This window comes from Phascolarctos cinereus, unplaced genomic scaffold (assembly GCF_003287225.1).
Source record: "Phascolarctos cinereus isolate Bilbo 61053 unplaced genomic scaffold, phaCin_HiC Scaffold_5;HRSCAF=322, whole genome shotgun sequence".
Taxonomy (NCBI): Eukaryota; Metazoa; Chordata; class Mammalia; order Diprotodontia; family Phascolarctidae; genus Phascolarctos; species Phascolarctos cinereus.
The window spans coordinates 94,381,949-94,401,540 of NW_027555958.1; the positions used below are offsets into that span (position 1 = coordinate 94,381,949).

The 19,592-nt window shown below is 39.3% G+C and overlaps 1 protein-coding gene across 5 annotated transcripts in view; it reads right to left on the bottom strand.

The window, feature by feature from the left end:
• ZDHHC14 (zDHHC palmitoyltransferase 14) overlaps window positions 1-19,592 on the bottom strand; it is a 313,260-nt gene that overhangs the window by 37,863 nt on the left and 255,805 nt on the right. For 4 of the 5 annotated variants that reach the window (XM_020986675.2, XM_020986676.2, XM_020986677.2 and 1 more), the window contains exons 4-5: window positions 11,531-11,668; window positions 7,521-7,569 (exon numbers count right to left, since the gene is read on the bottom strand). In XM_020986675.2, the coding sequence (XP_020842334.1) occupies window positions 7,521-7,569; window positions 11,531-11,668 (187 nt within the window). The remainder of the gene's footprint in view (window positions 1-7,520; window positions 7,570-11,530; window positions 11,669-19,592) is intronic. The other variant, XM_020986680.2, reaches the window with a different exon arrangement.

Consider the following 19,592-nt stretch of genomic DNA (forward strand, 5'->3'; position numbering starts at 1 on the left):
TTTCTGACCACTTTCCCTTTTAACTGTTTCAATCTTTTAATGCTTCATTAATATGCAAAGATGGTTGTCACTACCTTGGTTCTACATGGGACAAGCATTCCCTGTGAACACCATATTATTGGAAACATGACATTTTTTTCCACATGTACTTTGTACATTCAAGAAAATGCAAAGAAGTTAGTAAAGCTAAGCCAGGACAGAGGTTAAGATGGTTTGTATGTGTGTGATCTTTAATACTTTCTCCAAAAACATGCCTAAAACTGAACTAATTATATTATATTCCTTTCAAAACCAGCTTTTTCTTACACACATATTTTTTTTCCATTAGTTTTGAAACTTCTCAGTCATCTTTGACTTTTGGCACTCTATCATCCCAAATCTACACATCCAATAGATTGTCAATTCCTGTTTATTTCTTCCTATATACTATAGTATCTTTCACATCCATTTTTTCCTTGGCACTTGAACTATCAACACTGTAGCTTTGACCCTTATCATGTCATGCCTGAACTGTTAAAATAACCTCCAAACTAATCTCTTTACTTTGAGCTCTCTTTCCTTCCAATCCATCTAGAATACCATGACTAGACTAATTTTCTTAATGTCCAGCTCTAGATCATTTCTAAAGCTCATTAGAATAGAAACTTCAAACTGACTGGTGATACTTCCCCTCATCCAACTTCAGGTCCCCACCTTTAAGAAATTTACACTCTATCAGGGTAGGCAGAGGAGAACAACATGCACACATATAGCGTAAAATATGGCCAACATAAGTGCAGAATATGTCAAAGATGTGCAATATATGCAAATATGCAACATATGTAATACCTGAGGTCATTTTGCTTCTCCAAACACAACCATCCTCAATACCTAGCACAGTGCCTGGTCCATAATAGAGCCTTAATAAATCTTTGATTGATTGATGAATAAATACTTATTGATTCCTGATTCTGGGGCTGGCTCCCTATCCATTGACATATTGCTTCTCACTTGCAAAATAATCAATTGGCTCCCTCTGGCAGGTAATGATTTCCCCCCTCAGATATCACACAGCCACTTTGCTTTACAACTTCTTAATGCATTTATTGAATAGTATTGCGCACTGTGATTTAACCCTCTCCTAGACTTGTAAGGAAGGGCAGGGACTCTGCCACATGTAAACTTTTTATCTGTCCCAGTGGCTAGCACAGTGCTCTGCACATAGTAGGCATTCAATATGTATTTGTTGAATGAATGAAGGTACTGAACTGAAAATAAACTATAAGATCCTTGGGGGGTAGGAAGCTGAGTAATCTTATTATTGCTCACAGTGCCTACCATAGTACCCTATACAACAGAGGACCTCAAAAAAATATTGTTAAATGAAGGGCAAATGGACATTTCATTTCAGGCGGACATTTCTTGACCCATGTGTACCAGAATAACAGGGGAAGTCCTGTTTCCAATGGGTTGTCCTATTCTTCTCCCTAGGACAAGCTGGATAGTCCCCAAAGCTCCAGATATTCAGACCACTGACCACTCAACAGGCTCCCTGTTCTCACTCACCTATAGTTCAGCGAAGACTGGATGAGCTTTGAGGTATGAATTAAGGCAGTGAGGAAGTAAAGGGATTGGTGGAAGGTAGAAGAGAGAAAAAAGAAGCTGGTGGGGGAAAAAAAAACAGGAAAAGTACAGATGGAAGTTAGGACAGTGAAGGAGTGGAGAAATGCATTCCCAGATAGAAAGAGCAGCTCTCTAGTTGAAAGTATTTGCAGGTGGTTGCAGCAGCTTGATTCTCTATCTGATAGTGTGAGGGAAGATCATATAATCACAGTATCTCCCATTTGGAAGGGACCTTGGAGGCCATCAAGTTTGACCTGTACTCAAACAAGGCTTTACAACATACCCAACAATGTCTGGTCATATAGCCTTTGATCAAAGACCCCTAGTTCTAGTGAGACAGAACTTACTCCTCAAAGTATCCCATTCCACTTTGGGACAGCTCTAAGTTTTTCCTTTAGATTGAACCTAAAATTGTCTTTCCATAGCTTCCACTGGTTGCAACTAGTTCTCTTGTCAGTGACAAGATGGAATAAATTGAATTTCCTTTTCACACATCAGCCCTTCAAGTGTTTGAGGACAGCTATCATACCACCTCAGATCTCTTCTCTAGGATACAGAGCAGGCTCCTTCAACTAGTACTCACATAGCATGACTTTGAAGCACTTCCCCATTCTGGTCACAGTTTTTCAATATCTTTCCTAACATGAGGCACCCCAAAATGAATAATCCACTCATTTGTTCATTCAACAACCAATACAGTGCCCTACCATTGTGCCAGGTATAAAAATAAAGTCTCTGCTATCCAGGAGCTTATATTGTACTGGTAGGAAACAAAAGAATTAAATCCAAAGAAAGAAAAAGGAAGGAAGAAAAAGAAAGGAAAGAAAAGAAGGAAAGAAGAAAGGAAGAAGAAAAGAAGAGAATAGAGAAGAAAGAAAGAAAGAAATATAAAATGAATACAGAATAAATACAAAGTATTAAAGGGAGGGCCCTATGATCTGGGGCTCCATTTGTGAGGTGACCAGGACAGAGTACACTGGGGCCATTTCTGTGTATTACTCTTCTCTCTAATATTACCTAAGCACTTTTTGATTATTATAGCAAAACACTGAGCTTGCAGTCTACTAAAATTCCTAGATCTTTATCAGACTAAAACTATTATTTAGTCGCACCTCTCTCATCTTGTACTTGTAAAACCGAATGTCTGAACCCAAGTATGACTTTGCATTTTTCTGCGCAAAATTTAATCTTACCATATTTTGCTCAGTGTTCTAGCTTTCTGAAATCTTTTTTTTTTGAATGGTAATCTTGTGGAGTTACAAGTAAAGTAACCTGTTTCCCCCTTCCTGTTTCCTCACTCTTATCTAAGTATGTCTCTAGCGTACGACTGTATGTGAAAGAATCTTATAATATGTAAAACACTATGCAAGTGGAAATTATTATTATCATTATTCCCTCTCTCTTCCCTCCAGCTCTTTCACTCTTCTATCTTCATCTGTCTTTACTCTGGTTCTACCCTCCTTCCTCTTGTACCCTGATCAGTGGACAAGGGACTTTTTTCTTAAGGCCATTACTTTTTTTTTTCTCCCAACATTTACTTGAGGCCCATTGACAAAGTAAATACTTTTGAAACCTCCCTTCCTAGAGCAATAATTTTTGATCTTTGATAAAATCATTCTGTAGGGCTGAGCCCTCTCAGCCATGAGGAAACTTTGGCCCTATTCTCACTTTTTTCATCACTGAAATATATATTATATAGATGTAAATATAGACACGTATACACACATACATATGTATGAATACAATATGCAGGAGATCACTTAGTGTACATGTACATATACTACATAAATACACACACATATACATAACATACAGATGAATGTAATATACAGAGCACACGGTGTGATTACTACATGTGTGATATATAGTAACATATTGCTATGTTCACGTCCCCTGCATACTGTATTCACCTATATGTTATGTGCATATGTGTATTTCAGTAATGAAAAAATATATTACTATAAAACATATTTTGTCGTATATGAAGCAGCTGGATGGCTCAGTGCACAGTGCACTGGGCCTGGAGTCAGGAAGACCTGAGTTCAAATCCAGCTTCAGACACTTACTAGCCGTGTGACCTTGGGCAAGTCACTTAACCCTGTTTGCCTCAGTTTCCTCATCTGTAAAATAAACTGAGAAGGAAATGATAAACCATTCAGTATCTTTGCCAAGAAAACCCCAAATGGGGTCACAAAGAATTGGACCCAACTGAAAATGACTAAACAACAAACCTTGGTCATTTTCCTTCTTCATTCTTTCTTCCTACCCTTTCCCCCAAATAGTTTTCCTAATACTATTTTTCTAGTTGATATATTATTCCAAAGTGCTGACAAGCATGTATTAACACGTTTCTTCAGCATTGCTAGCAAAACATGCATTCTCTTTTGTGAGGAATAGGGTGATAGCCATTATACAGAAACCTAATTAGATTCAAGATGATAATGCCAGAGGGCATAATTTATTATTAAAAATATGCAACTTTCAAATGGCTGCTGCTATATGTCCCTTGTCAACTATATTCAGCATGAACCACAAATATGTTAAATAGTAACTATTATGGAAAAAGAAAACCCAGGATCTGAATTGTATGTGTTGCCTAATTACAAATATATGGCATAGGACTTGCTCAAGTCATGGCACAAAATTTGCTGGGTCCAATTTATATTTTGAGGTCCCTGATTTAACTACTCATTGAAAAAGTGGTAGGGAGGCCTAAGTGGAAGAAAGTCTCAAACCACTATCACAGTAATATAGCAGGATTTCTTTTCTTTCTCTTTCCTTCCTTCCTTCCCTAACTTCCATCCTTCTTTCTTTCCTTCCTTATTTCTTTTTTAATTTTTTAAAAATCCTATAGAATAGGACAGCTTTGTCTTGGAAGCTTAAGGAGCAATCATAGCTGGAGGCAGGAGATTTAAAAAGGTATTTATTAACATTATTGCTACTATATGCTTTTAGGATATGTTTCTTCTAAAATGCTTTTATATTTTAAGGTAACTGATTCTGTCAGTCTTCTTGTGGGGTAGGAAGGATTTGGGAGTTGATGTTACTAATCCTCGTTCACATGTAGAAAAATTAAGGCATTGAAAGGTCAGGCAAATACCAGGTTGCAGGTGAGGGCAGGGATTCTTTACATTAAAACTTTCGTATTTCCTCTAAGTGCCTGGCCCAGTGTTCTGCACACAATAGGTAGCTAATAAATGTCAGTTGAAGTTTTCTGCCCAAATTTGGACCATAAGTTAGCAACCAATGAAGTCAGAACTAGCACTTGGGATTCTCTTGCTAGTATTCCAGACACTTGACTTCACCATTGTTAACAAGTCTTCCTGGAATTATTAAAACTGTGTTCTGTGAAAATCACTGGAAGACCCGAGGCAAGAAAGGAGAAGGACAACTATAAAAAAAATATGCTAAGCTTTGCCTCTTCTTGGGGGGGGTGGGGGTGGGGGGAACACGACCCTGGAGGCAGGAGGAAGGATGAGCAGGGTAGCTTAGCTCCTAGCTGGAGTTAACAATACAAGGCTGCTCAAACTACCCAGTGTTCTCTGTCAGTGCTTATTCAGCAAGGAAGCATTCTTTCCACTCCCAGCAGAAAACAGCTTATTGTTATTAATATTTATAATTCGAAGAACTCAGCAGGCTCCCCGCCTTCCTCGTGCAGCTCTTGAGAAGAAACAGGTGTCCAAGACTGAGCACTTTGAAAGCAGCCATCCTCATGACGACAGAAAATATTCCCCGGGTACAGAGACCAGGCTCAGAGTCAAGTTCTGAGACATTTATAAAATTTATAAAAGTGGGTCTAATATATTTTTTTCACTATGTAAACCAACTCCCTGAAAGATTTAGACACTCCTTTTCAGAGACAGAGACAAGTTGGAATAGTATTGTATTAACAAAGTAATCCCTTTAGAAGGATGGATACCCAGAATCAAAGAGAAAAGGCTGATAACTTCTCCTCCAACCACATGTCTGAAGAAGACCTGATTCAGATAGAATACCATGTGTCTCTTCTTGAGGAAGGAAGAGGTCCTGCTACCTCCTGACATTGCTTTACATAATTCCATGATTTCACATTACCAATGCTCCCTCTCCCTTTCTTTTTCTAGCCAACCCAACCTTCTATGGGCCCCAAAAAGTCACAAGTAGCAGAGTGATCAAAGGAGGACCAAACTGGTACATCTCAGTCAGTAGGATCATATGTTTAGAGCTGAAAGGAATCTTAGAGGCCACGGAAGTCTAAACCTTCCCCTTTTTACATATGATGAAACTGAGGGAATGTACCTGTGATTTCATTAATAGAAGGAACTCCCAGATGAGTAACCTCCCTTCACCAATGAAGGTCAGCACCTTCTCTGGAATTAATAATCTTAGAGAGTTACCTAAAATACTGACAGGTTAAAAGACTTGCCTGGAGTCACACAGTCAATCTAGCAGAGAAAAGACTGGAATGTAGGTCTTCCTGGCTTCAAGAACATCTTTATCTACTCTTTATATAAGACTGCCTATCACCATATTAAGTTATTTTGTTCTTTCAAAATTGTTCATTATAAGATGACAATCATTTCTAAGAGACAAAAATGAAGGGTTCAAGTTCAAATCAGCTAGTTATATTCACCCTTTCTTGGTTTGGATTTGCTCTTTCCTTTCAAGAAATTAAAATAACTGTACTTGGGGGCAGCTAGGTGGCACAGTAGATAGAGCACCAGCCCTGGATTCAGGAGGACCTGAGTTCAAATCTGGCCTCAGACACATAACACTTACTAGCTGTGTGACCCGGACAAGTCACTTACCCCCATTGCCTAGCCCCACCCCCCAAATAATAACTGTACCTGTAGAACTGTCTTCCTTAGATTATTATTTGCCCAACACATGAGAGGGGTCTGCTGGGTTGGCTAGAGTAGTTTTTGGGGGGTTAAGATAGTACCTATGTTGGTCCAAATTACAGTGAGTATGAATTGTCTTCATGGAATGCTGTCCATGTAGAACTGTACAAACAATAAACTGGTTCTCCATTTACCCACATGGGCAAAAGGTCAACATTACCTTTAAATGCCACACTAATAATAAAGATGATGATGATAATCTATAATTACATAGTATTGGTATGGTCTACAAAGCTCCCCTTCCTCCTTCTATTATCTCACTTGATTCTCACTATACACTTGTGAGGTAGGTCGTAGAGATGCTATTATGCCTCTGTTTTAGCTTTTCTTTGTATTCCCAATGCTCAGCACAGTGCTGGCACATAGTAGGGTCTTAAAAATGTTTGTTTAGTTGATTGGACTTGACTTATTATCACTTCCTTTCAGGAGAATCTCAGAAAGGCTGTGACTCGTCCAACGTCAATACTAAGGAATAGAGGAAGACTAGAGCCCAGGTCTTCTGACTTTTATTCATTATGCTATACTATCATAACTCACAGTTCACTTTTCTCTCCTGCCCTCAGGAGGAATCCAGCCTACAACCACCACTCTGCATTCTGTGTTCAATTGATTTCCAGTCTACAAAGGAAATTATGCTGGCTTTTCCCACAGTGGGAAGGCAATAACTATGGTGGACAGATTGCCTGCCTGATCAAATTGTAAGAAGTAGAACCCTTGATCTTACTTTTTTTGCCCAAACTGCAATGGTTTATCATATCTGAGTGGTTGCTTTTCACACTTGGCACTGCTCATGGCAATCTCACTTCTAATTTAAAGACTGGAAAAATCAGGTATGTTACTTTATGAGTCCAAAGATGATTTCAGAGGATACTACCTGCAATGTCTGTGGCTAAGGAAGTCTTCCTGGGCCACAGAGAATCTCAGAGCATTCTATCTCTTGGAAGTGAAGCCAGGGATGGGGCAGAAAGAAACAATGAAAATGAAGGAATCATCATTCTTCAAAATGAATGCAAATCAGAAGTCAAATGGAAAGGATATCTTGCAGGACTGTCCTTGAGAGCATTCAGAAAACCTGTTTGCTGGGAACCTGTGGAAATGAAACCAAGATTTAACATCAAAGCAATCTCCCCACCCCCCCACCCCCAATAAAGTGTAGTTCATGCTGAGCATTTACATCTGCATGAAAATGGTAGATGTCTAAAGATCAATTAAATAATTCTATTCTGTAAGTGCTATAGCATGCAGTTTACTTGTAGGAGACTGAGATTCAGCTCAAGTTATTCAACAAGAATATGGCAAGACTCATAATCAGACCTAACATCTGCAGGAGATTTTCTGAGCCAGAGCAGATGGATGTCTGCATACTTCCCCATCAATTATGGTTCTGATTACGCCTTTGTTTTCTTCTCCATTTTAATATGAAAACAAAACACCATACACTATTTTTTCCCTCTGTTATGAAAGGCTGTTTTCTCAAAATCTGTTAACTTTTGAACCTAGAAGTCCTATAAAATGTGCTACCTCATAAAAGACTTCTGCCCCCAGCATAAACAAGATCACAAACTCTTGAGTCTGTAACTTAATTCTTTTAGATATAATACATTTAAAATATGAGCTACCCGAGAAAGAAAAAAAATTCCTTTAAGGGCCGCAGTAAAATTTCATCTGACCAGAGGACATTATTTTTATTATTTATGCATTGACATGTTACCTTGCTTTTAGAAAAGAAAAAAAAAAAGGTCTTCCAGTGGATCTCTTTTACCAGTTGCTGCCAGTAGGGTAGAGCTACCAACGATATTATTGGCTAACTAGGTTCCAGCAGGCTTTTGCTTGTTATCTGTTGTCATTATGTTTTAGGGGACCTGGGCTCCCCTGATATCGAGCCATGTAACTGGAGCTGGGTTATAAAGGGGGCCCAGTGAAAATGTGAGCAGTCATTCTTCCTGTCAGTTTAGGTAATGGGACAGCTACCAATTGGAGGTTTGTTTTCCCAGTTCTACAATCCATTCTGGAGCTACCAGAAAAGTTGCATACTCTCCAACTAATTCACAATTCACTCCTCCCTGTACCTATCCTACACCCCTGTGAAGCAAAGAATAGCTCTGTGGGTGGATGGGAGTTGATGGGAAATGATGTGAGGAAATGTGTAAGAAACAATGGAGAAATTGATGTTTAGAATGCCTCAACCCCCATGGACCAGCAGGGATAAAGAAAGCTCTACTTCTTTGCTTTTATGCAAATCCTTAACAGTCAAGGACCAAAAGAAGGTTAAGTCTTAAGGAAGATAGGTGCAGGGAAGGCAGTCATGATGCAAAATTAGGACACTATAAATGTTATTTCTTATCTTACCCTACTGAAAATAAATGAGATCGCTTTTCCAAAGATTTCACCTTTCTACTTAGAAATCCAGAATTGTGGCTTTCAAAAATTTATGTTCTATGTGTATAACACATGTTTTTAAGATAACAATATTCTTTACTTTCTTTGACTTTATCTCTTGCCTCTTTTACTCTGTGGACAGAGATGACAGATGGTTTATTAGCTGCAATCAAGCAGGTTTTGGCCCTTACCAATGTTTTCTGTATTTGGGGATCAAAATTGTGATCACATGAAGACATTCCCCCTTTCCTCAAGGACCACATGATAGATAAGATGGAATTGGGCTAAAGGTTTCTTTCTTTCTTTCTTTTTTGCTAGGCAATGGGGTTAAGCGACTTGCCCAGGGTCACACAGCTAGTAAGTGTCAAACGTCTGAAGCCAGATTTGAACTCCTGACCCAGGGGCTGGCACTCTATCTACTGCACCACCCAGCTGCCCCAACTTTCTTTCTTTCTTATAGGTTTATATGTTTATGGAGGGGGCAGGTAGGAAGAAGGAAAAAAATATTGTTTTTCATTTGTTTTTGTCTAAGAAAATGTTATGATCTACTGCAGGCTGATAGATTGGTAGAAATTTTTATCTTTTAAAAAATTTCTTGCATGAGAAGACTGATGAATAATGCCTAAGAAATATCTAAGAAATCAATGTTGCATAAAAGCAAAAAGTGCTAATAACTGAGGCAAATTTGAAGAAAACTAACTGAAAAATCTTCATTTGAAGACCTTTGTACAATCCAACCCAACTGTGTTAACAAGGATTAGATTGTAACTTCCTGCTTGAAAGTGTATGTTTGTGTGTGTGTGTGTGTGTGTGTGTGTGTGTGTGTGTGTGTGTGTGTGAGAGTTTGCATGCAAGTATGTGCAGGTGTGTGTATGGGTTTGACTGTGTAACAGGGAGGTGGGGGTGGAGAGAGAGAGGGATACATTCACAGAAAGACAGAGGAAAAGATTTATATCCTTGTAAATAATCTTTTAAAAGTATTGGGTCAACTCATTAAACACCATGAGATAGATTCGAAAGCACTTTGGAGTGTTCAAAAGCATCATCCTGATTAGCATCAGTGCACTCTGCTATTGGTACTTTTCCCTTAGTTGTGTTGGGTAGTTACTTCTTTTGAAAATACTAAGTGATACTCTTGGTTTTCCTGTCATTACTCTCTCTCTCTCTCTCTCTCTCTCTCTCTCTCTCTCTCTCTCTCCATGTGGTGCTAATCATTCTGGAACCCTGATAACATGCAGAAAAGGTGGCCCTGGGGAACTATAGTCTGCACCGTTTGAAGGAGCTGAACAATTTAGAGAAGGCTTCCAAATTGGATCTTAAGTTTCTTCATGTACCCCCACCAAGAATGAAAGGCTGTACAATGGTTTTCACATACATAGTTTGCTTCAAACCAGTCTGTTCCAAATTCAGATGAAAGGATCTTAATTCCAGAATATTGGCACTACTATTTGAAATATATCTTAAAATTTGGGACATTCCATTTACTGTAATGTTTAAATACTGAATAATGCCTAAGAAATACCTCCTCTCTGATCTTCTCCACCTCCCTTCCTCCCCCCTCCCCCCAACCAAACAAAAAAAGGGCAGTAGAAAACTTAGATGCCTAACTTTGGCATTAGCCACTCCATTTGAGGTTTTAGAGCTGCTCTAATGAAAGAAGAGGAAGCCTATTTTCAGATTCCTCCGGAAGCATGCCAGCAAGATGCTCTATACCTTCTAATGGGTGGGTTACACTTTAGGAATGTGGATAAGAAATAATGTTAGTCTTTTAATGTTGCTAATGGAACCCTAATGGATCTTTAAAGGCTTAAATTTATGCCCAAAGCCAATTAACTCCCTTCTCGTCACTATCTGACAAGGCAAAGGAGAAGAATAAGGGACAAAAGAAATTCCTAGTGATCTTCAGAATGAGGTCTCAGGTTTAGCAGGGAGAGAATAGATGCCTAAACCTCAGAAAAATCAGCTCAAAATCATTGCAACCAACCCTCTTAGAGTGTTTTCCTCACAGTCACATCATTCACTAGACAATAGGGGGGTCAAATATTCTACTCTGACATCTGAAAATTTTTATTTATGACAAACTCTCTGAATATGTCAGTTAAGCCTTATTTCTAAACAAACTACATTTGAAAGGAAAAGAGATATAAAAAGAAAGGGAAAGAAGCTAAATTACCCAAGAAACCCAGTCCAGTCGTGTACAATACACTCTTGTTTTTAGGGAACTCCCACCAAAATCTAGCTCAACTAAATTGTCAGCATTTGAAGTGTGGTCCTTTGGAGTCAAGTGTGGGGTTATCACTTAAAAGAACCACTCACAAGAAGTTGAAGTAACTTGATCTTTCTGTGGTTTGGAAGGTAAAAATTATGTATGTGGCCCTAAGGAACCAAGCTCTGTAAAGGAAAGACTGAATTGGTCACTAAGTTGGAAACCATCCTTGGTAGGATTGAGGAGGGCAATGGGGAAGACGGAGGGAAGGAAAGGAAAAAAAAATGTGAGAAAAGTAAAAGGGAGGGGCAGTTTGAAATGAGGAAAAGGGGAACTAAAGGAAGGGAAAAGAAGAAAAAGAGAACCCTGAATGATCAAAATATTAAATCAAAGCTAAATAAATCAGAAAACCAAAGTCAAGCAAATGATTACATACATAATCTGATTTTGCCAGCATACTTACGAAGAATGACGTGGGTGATAACGAATGCAAATATAAAGACTGTCAGAAAAGACAGAGATAAAATAAACATATAAAAAAATCTGTAGTTTCTTTTCCCCACACAGTTGCCTACCCAGGGACAGTGATGATCAAACCGTTCTGAAATGAAAGAGGCAGAAAAAAAAATATGGAAATCAATTAATAAAATGTCTCTTTATTTGAGGAAAAAAAAACCCAAACCTTTGAACAATATACCAAAATGATGACGCCATAGGCATTTGTAAACTAACCTTTTAGAGAAGTATTTAGCTTCGTGAGATTTCAAGAGCAACATTACCCTTTTGTCTAAATTTAAATGCATGATTGAGATGATCTTTCAAAAAAAAAAGATATGCCTTCTTATTAAACTGCTACTTTAGAAATGTTAATAGGATTTCTTATCACACTTGGGATTGAAAAAATAAGACTTTTTTGCTTTTATATGTTAATTCTCACTTAAGGATCTTCTATCAACAATACTCAAATGGATATAGAATCTTATAGTGGGTATCCCCTCCCATAGGGCCCTTAATGTCATTCCTGTCCTATAGATGGAGAACTGTAGTTTACATGGGAATCCTTCACTAGGACTAGGGAAATTCTGGGGCATAGTATACCTGCAATGTCTGAAGGCAAAAAAGTGTTCAATATATGCTTCTTCTTTGCTTTCTTATCCCATTAATTTCTCCCTAGCCCAGCTTTGTAGGTCCTTCCCAAAAAATGTTTCTTCTTTTTTTTTTCCCAGCCAAAGACAAGGTTTATTAGAACATCTGCCATATTAGGCATACTCTTAAGGAGTCTAAAAGTTAACGAGGCATTGGCTAGATTATAAGAATCTAAGCATCTTAACGAGACAAGATGGACTGTGGGAGGGATTTGGGAGTGGCCAAGTGGTTTGGGGCACCTGGAAGAGGGATCTATGGAGATCTGGGCGGGAGTGGCCAGTAAGCTGGGGTGAACAGAACTCCTGGGACCTGGACAATGGAGCCTAGCCAGGATTAAGTGTAAAAATGTTTCTTCTTGATCAATGGTGAATGGTTGTCTTCAAAATATAAGTCTCTAGGACCTTAATCTGCTCCCTATCCCTGGGAGCCTTTCTTGGGTTTTTAAAAGTAAGTGTGAGCTTTCTTGTCACCATGACAATTTAAAATGAAATCTTTGATGCATTTATGATTTATTTTTTCCTCTGCAAGTAATGACACAGTGTTTTTCTTTTCTCTACTATTCAGCTGATCTATTCAAAGTGATATTGCAACACACCCACTCACATTTCGGAAGCCTGCACTGTGGGTGGGGAAGAAAAACGTTAAGCATATGACATCTCTTTTTTTTGGTTCTTTTCCAAGTTCAGTACCCCATTTTATTTTCATATAAATAAATAAATATATTCACATACATTATATACATCTATGTGAGTCGTCACTATAAAGAAATAGCTAATGTCATGAGCCACAGGTTAACCAGTCTCACTATTTTATAGCAGGATCCTACAAAGGGTCATATATATTATTTTACATGTAATACCTTTATCTATACATACAATATTAGCTGGAATGCCTGTGGGGATATTTGGATCATGGCAATCATTAGAATGACTAGAGCCTTCCCGGGAAAACTGAGTATGAACCAAACAATTTTGCCCTGTGGGTACCAAGTCCCTCCAATGGCCTCCTAACCTTTTGCTCCCCTAATCACTGGTATCAAAACCCACTGCTCTTGGTGAAAGCCCCATTTCCCTGACAACTTTCCATTTGCCTGTCTATTGAACTTTATCTGGCTCAACCTTATAGTTCTCCAGACCTCACCCTCCTCTGCCCCTTTCATGGTGCCTTCTGGAACGACAAATTTATTGTAAACAAATTCTTCATCATTATAAACTTTTTCCTGTTATACTATTTTTGCCTCATGTCATTAACTAATACTGGTTTTCCTTTGAGGATGCCATGTTCTTTGCTACTCTCTGAAATGATGGTGGCTCCTTCTTTCAAGCCTTTTAGGAACTGGGGCCTATCTCCCCACCCCAACTAAGCATCCTGCCCCTTAAAGTAAGAGAAAGGAGATGAAAGCTTAGCCAAGACAAATGAATGGGTAGCTCTAGGCTAGATCTGAAACACGGAGTCACCCTTACGCCATCACTCTGTTCTGGTGTTTGCTATGGCTAGGGAGCCTAAATAAACACAAACACATGGAAATCACTCACACTTACCAAAATGAAGACTTAAGAGGAGAAAACCTAGGAGCCCCACTGCCAATGGCACCACCACTAGCCATGCCTTGCACTCCAAGTAGCTTCTTGTACTCTCTCACCAGCCTATTTTAAATATTTAATTCCCCCTTCCCCAACCAATGCAGAGGCATTCATTTTTTTTCTCTCTCCCACTCTCCTCCATCAATTGGACAAAAAAGGGGGAAAAAAAGAGTAAACTTTCATAACAAATACCCATAGTCAAGTAAAGCAAATACCCTCATTGGCCATGTGCCCAAAGGACTCTCATTCTGCATTTTTTGAGTCTATCACCCCTCTCTCAAAAAGCAGGAAGCATTCTTCATCTTCCGTTCTCTGAAACTGTGGTTTTACCAGACATTCTGTCTGCTCAAAGGGTAGATTCCAACTCTATTTCCTCTATCTGACAACTTTCCCAAGGAGCTTCAGCCCATGTTGTAAGAGTTAACCAAATCTATGTTCAACTCTATCTGACTATTCCCTATAGCCTTGGCTGAACAGGAACTTCCTACTAAAGGCTATCCTTAATTGTACCCCAACAGTTCCCCACTATCCCTACAATATTTATATTGCCACAACTGATAGGGAGAAGAAACCATACTCCTTGCCTCTTCCTCCCAATTCCCCATTTTTGCTTGGCTTTCACTCAAAAATGTCACCTCATTTCATATTGATGACATCCTAATATACCACTTTCTCTTGATCCTTGCTGCTTCTAGACAATCCCTTCTAGAATATTCTCCCACCTATCTTAGATATCTGGTTTATCGATTTCCTTTCCAGCCCATTTTCTGCTGCCATTCTTGATGGCAATGATCACATTGATGACTCTTTTAACAGTTCATCAACCTCCTCAACTCTAATGAACTCCTCTATCCAGCTTCAGTCACCCACATGTTAGACATTCCTATCACTCAAAACTGCTATACTTCTAGATCTTGAACTTTGAAATTCTGTCTGACTGCAATCTCCAAAATGCTGCCACACCCTGCCAGCTGCACCTGATCTTCAACTTAGTACAATCTTTGGGCCTTTGATTCACCGCTGTCCTTCCAGGTCTTCCGCCTTGCCCTGGAATCTTACCCCTCCATTCACAGTATTAATTTCAATAAATCTCTTTTCTCTGCCCTTGAATCCCTCACCCCTTAATCTATTGTTGTTTCTGCCTTGTCAACTCTTCTTTCTGGCTAACTCTCAGGTATGTTTTCATTGCTTCTGTTCTTGAGTGTTGCTGAAGAAACCACACCAGCAGGAGGTACTATAAATTTATGCTGCCTGACAATATCTGGATTTTTCTCCTGTTGACCCAAGTTGCCTTCCCCATAGCCCCTATTGTAAATCTTCTTCCCGAGCCCCATACTCATTTCCCACCTAACTCTCTCAGCAGATAACCTGGCCTTCTACCTCACTGAAGTGGAAGGCAAGGGAATACGCATTTCTATAGGACTTTGTACATGCCAAGCACTGTGCTAAGCACTTTAGAAATATTACATCATTGAGAACATTGAGGCTCCCTACCATGAGCACCTTCGTTTCCCTTCCTCAACATCTCAATGATACCCTTGCTCCCTGGCAAGACTAACTCTTCTCTGTCTGTGCCTCTGAGCACATTCTCTTCTATCTCCTTCATGCTGTTGCTTAATCAACACTTTCTACTCTAGCTTTCATTTTCTTTTTATTTGCTTCATCTGCTCTAAGATGATGCCTAGTAACAAATAAATAATGACTGGTAATAATAGCCAGCATTTGAATAATGCTTTGAGGTATGCAAAGTGCTTTACAAATATTATCTTATTTGATCCTTATAATCATCTTGGGAGGCATGTTATTATCCCTATTTTAAAGATGAAGAAACTGAAACACTTAGAGGTTAATGGCTTGGCCAGTATCACATAGCTAGTAAGCATCTGAGTCCAAATTTGAACTCAGGTCTTTTTTGATTCTAAGTCTAGTGCTCTATCCACCACACCACCTAGTTGCCAAACAAACAAATAAACACCCGATTACCCCTTCCAGCTATTACTGTATCTTAGGGGTTCTTTAGTATATCTGTGAGGGAGCTGTCAAGGTTGACTGATAAACTCCAATAATAACCCACAGTTCTTGGGAGTCTTTCATGAAAGAACCACATCCACTTTCTGGGGCTCCAATTTGCTTTTCTGTTGACTGACAAGTGTCCAGGAAATTCTATTTTCTGTCTCATAAAATGGATTATTTTTCTCACTGCACAAAGGGGTGATGCTTGTGAAGATGGGTCTGGACTGAGCAGATCAGGTTCTTGGAAACTTGGGAGTAAATTAAAATGTCATCACCACACCATGATCCAGTGGAAACTGGAAAACAATGTTTAAAAAACGCTGGGACGTGTTGGTGGGTATTACAAAATGAAAAGGGCTTGGCTGAACTGGTGCTGGGATGCTCTTTCCTTTTGTTCTGGCTGTTAAGGGTTAGAAGATGCATTGTGTAGATGTCCAGCTCTATAAAAAATGGTGACCTGACCCAAGAGATCAGCAATGTGGGGAAATGGTATAGTTCTCTGATTATGATGGTATTAATGACACAGTAATAATTATAATTAAACAATAACATATTAATGTTGGTTACCATTATTAGCACTTAAATATGTCATTTGAACCTCAGAGCAGTTTAAGTTTGTGCTATTATCATCCCTATTTATAGATGAAGAAATTGAAGCTCAGAGAGGTTGTGACTTGCCCATAGTCACACAGCTAATAAGTGTCTGAGCTAAGATTTAAATTAAAGTCTTCCTGACTTGAAGTCCAGAACTCTATTCACTATGTCACCTAGTTGCTTCATGTAATTATGAACAGACAGAATTTTTAAAAACGATACCAGTGCCGCATGAAGAGTGGGAGGCAGCTGGATGTCATTTGACAAGTTTTGATAGAGTTTTGGTCTCGGGGAGTGAGGATGAGAGCCTTGGGACTGAACTAGTGACACAAATGTCAGTGTATTGGAGAAGTTGAGGATGACTTTTGATGACACTAAAGACATAGTGGTACTCATCACATTTGGCATTGGCAACTGAGTCAATGGCTTCCAGGTCAATGTGGCTACCAGCTGTAGAGTGTCAGGAGAGAGAAAGGTGGTCAGTTCCAAATACCAGAACGAGTAAGTCAGTAGGCCGGAAGACCAGGTAGGGACAAAGATGAGCTGGTGATATTGAAGGTAAGGATTTTTGTGTTTTGGTTTTTTTTATTGGGAATCTATAAAAGACAGGTTTCATGAGTTATAAGCCAGATAGGCTGGCTGTCAGTCATTTCTATTACCACCAATATAGCTTAGGCTGTACAGAAACATTTTCTTATGGAGTCAGAATATAGGATATGAGGCTCTTAAAGGCCCGGCAATATACCAGGCTTGGACTCACAGGAGTCCAGATGAGTGAATGAGTGGTGAGATAGTTGCAGTACTAGAAACAAAAAGAGTTGGCTGGTTAACTAAGCTCCGAGTAGATAAGACTGGTGTTTGGGTTAAACCACTAGGTTCCCTACTTCCCTTGCAAACTGAAGGTCCTTGGAAACACAAGGAACTGCACAATATGGCAATAGTAGAGATAGAGTGATGTGAAGAAGAGAAAAGTGGATCTGGAAGTTGACGATGTGTAATTACAGATTTTGGGTAAATCACTTTATCTTAATAAAGGCTCATTTTCTAAACTTTTGCATTTTTCTTCAAAGACTGGGTCTCCTCATCTCACTCAGGCTAGAGTGAAGAGGTTTACTGATCAACTTGAGAGCTTTGACTTGCTTTTTGTTTTTGATCTGGGCCAGTTCACTCCCTCTTTAGGTAACCTGGAAGCTCACCCATTGCTGAGGGTTCACCCTATTGATAAGTGTACTGTAGCTTACAACTACTGAGTCCAAGAGATCTGCCAGCTTCAGCCTCCTCAATAGATTGGATTATAGGTGGCATAACCACATCTAGCTTCCATTTTGTGGGATTGAACTAGACCATCTGTGAGTTTCTACTTTAACTGTGATCTTATGCTATATGATCTCAAGACAAGAAGCAGGAGTGTTCCACCGAGGTCAGATGTGCTCAGAACTGGTTCCCCATATTTAGCATTTGAAGGTGGGATGCTAACCTCTTTCTGTCAGTCTGAGTAGCTAATGCTGGAGGTGGTAATAACCAACAGTTGGCCCTCATTATTCTTACTGTGCTTTCAGCATATAGGGAGCTGTCAAAGCCCCCTCATGCCATCCCATTCACCCTGCCAACAACCTCCTGGACCCAGAAGTGGGCTGTTTTCAATCATGATATCACAGTGAAGATAGCAGTTCTTTTGACCAAGAAATGTTCAGATTTGGGCCAAGAATGCAGGTGACTTGTGCACATGCTCTGTGACGCTCTTAAAAAAATTTTTTTGAGAGCATGGGAGAAAACAAAAGCGGAAGGACATAAATCATTGCCATTGAGGTTTTTACTTAATGACAGTTCCTACCCCACAAAAGCTGCATATACAAGTCAGAGCTAGGTAGGCCTAAAGAACAGTCATTCAATAAACATTATGTGTCTACTCTGTGTTAGGGTCCTATGCTAAGAGCTGAGAAAACAAAGAAAGGCAAAAGACAGTCGCTGCCCTAAAGAAGCTTACAGTCTAATGGGACTAATGTCTAATGAGACAACATGCAAACTACTATGTACAGGCAACATATGGACAGGATGAATTGGAGATAATCAAAAGAGGGAAGACACTAGCATTAAAGGGGATTGGGAAAGGCTTCTTGTAGAAGATGTGATTTTATCTAAGATTTCAAGGAAGTCAGGGAAGCCAGGAGGTAGAGATGAGAGGGACCAAAGAAGACCCCACATTTTTCCTACAGAAAGTGGTGGCCTTTGACTATCACAACCAGCAGAACAAGATGGCTACTGACCCCTTCATGAAGATCCTGGGTAGATATAGTATAGATTTGTAAGAAGTTGGCCAGATGAAATTACTTTCCAATGAAGCACCTGAAAGGTACAGTCTGAGGATGGAGGCTATGTTGGTATTAGAGGAAATGGGAAGAAATGAAATCCAGAACAGGGATGAGCAGAAATAACATTTACAAGATGGGTTAAGGTACATGGGAAATCCATCCACTGGGTACACAGAAGTGAGCATGGTACAGAAAGTTAGGGTCAAGCAACCTGGGTTGGAAGATAATGGTTTTTTGTTTTTGGCTAGACAGTGGGGTTAAGTGACTTGCTCAAGGTCACACAGCTAGTAAGTGTTATGTGTCTGAGGCCGGATTTGAACTCAGGTCCTCATGAATCCAGGGCCAGTGCTCTATCCACTGTCCCACCTAACTGCCCTGTGAAGATATAGTTGATGGATCTGAAATGGATTGTTTGAGCTATTCTTTCCCACTTTACAGTTGAGGAAACTGAGGTAGAGGTTAAGTGACATGTCCAGGGCTACACCAATAAAAATGCCTGAGAAAGGATTTGAACTCAGGTCTTCCTGATTCAAGGCCAGGTGCTCTAGCCAGTGTATTCCTTAGCCTCTGGAGTTATACTCAAGTGACCTAGCTTTTTAAATGAATCAAAAGTGGAAAACACCTACCACCAAGGAAGGAAATTTAGCTTGTGAAGTCTTATTGTTACTAATAAAATGCCTTCATTTGATTCACCCTTGCTTTAACAACCTATTAAGGATAATTTCTATGGGGGAAGAAGAAAGGTGTTGGGTTGTTTTGTTTTTTTTAATTCAAAAGTGCTATTACTGTTAAACTAGAAACCTACAATACTGTGGTTTCCTAACAGAATAGGAAGAATAACTGAATGGCAAAAATTATAGTTGAATGGGAATAAGAC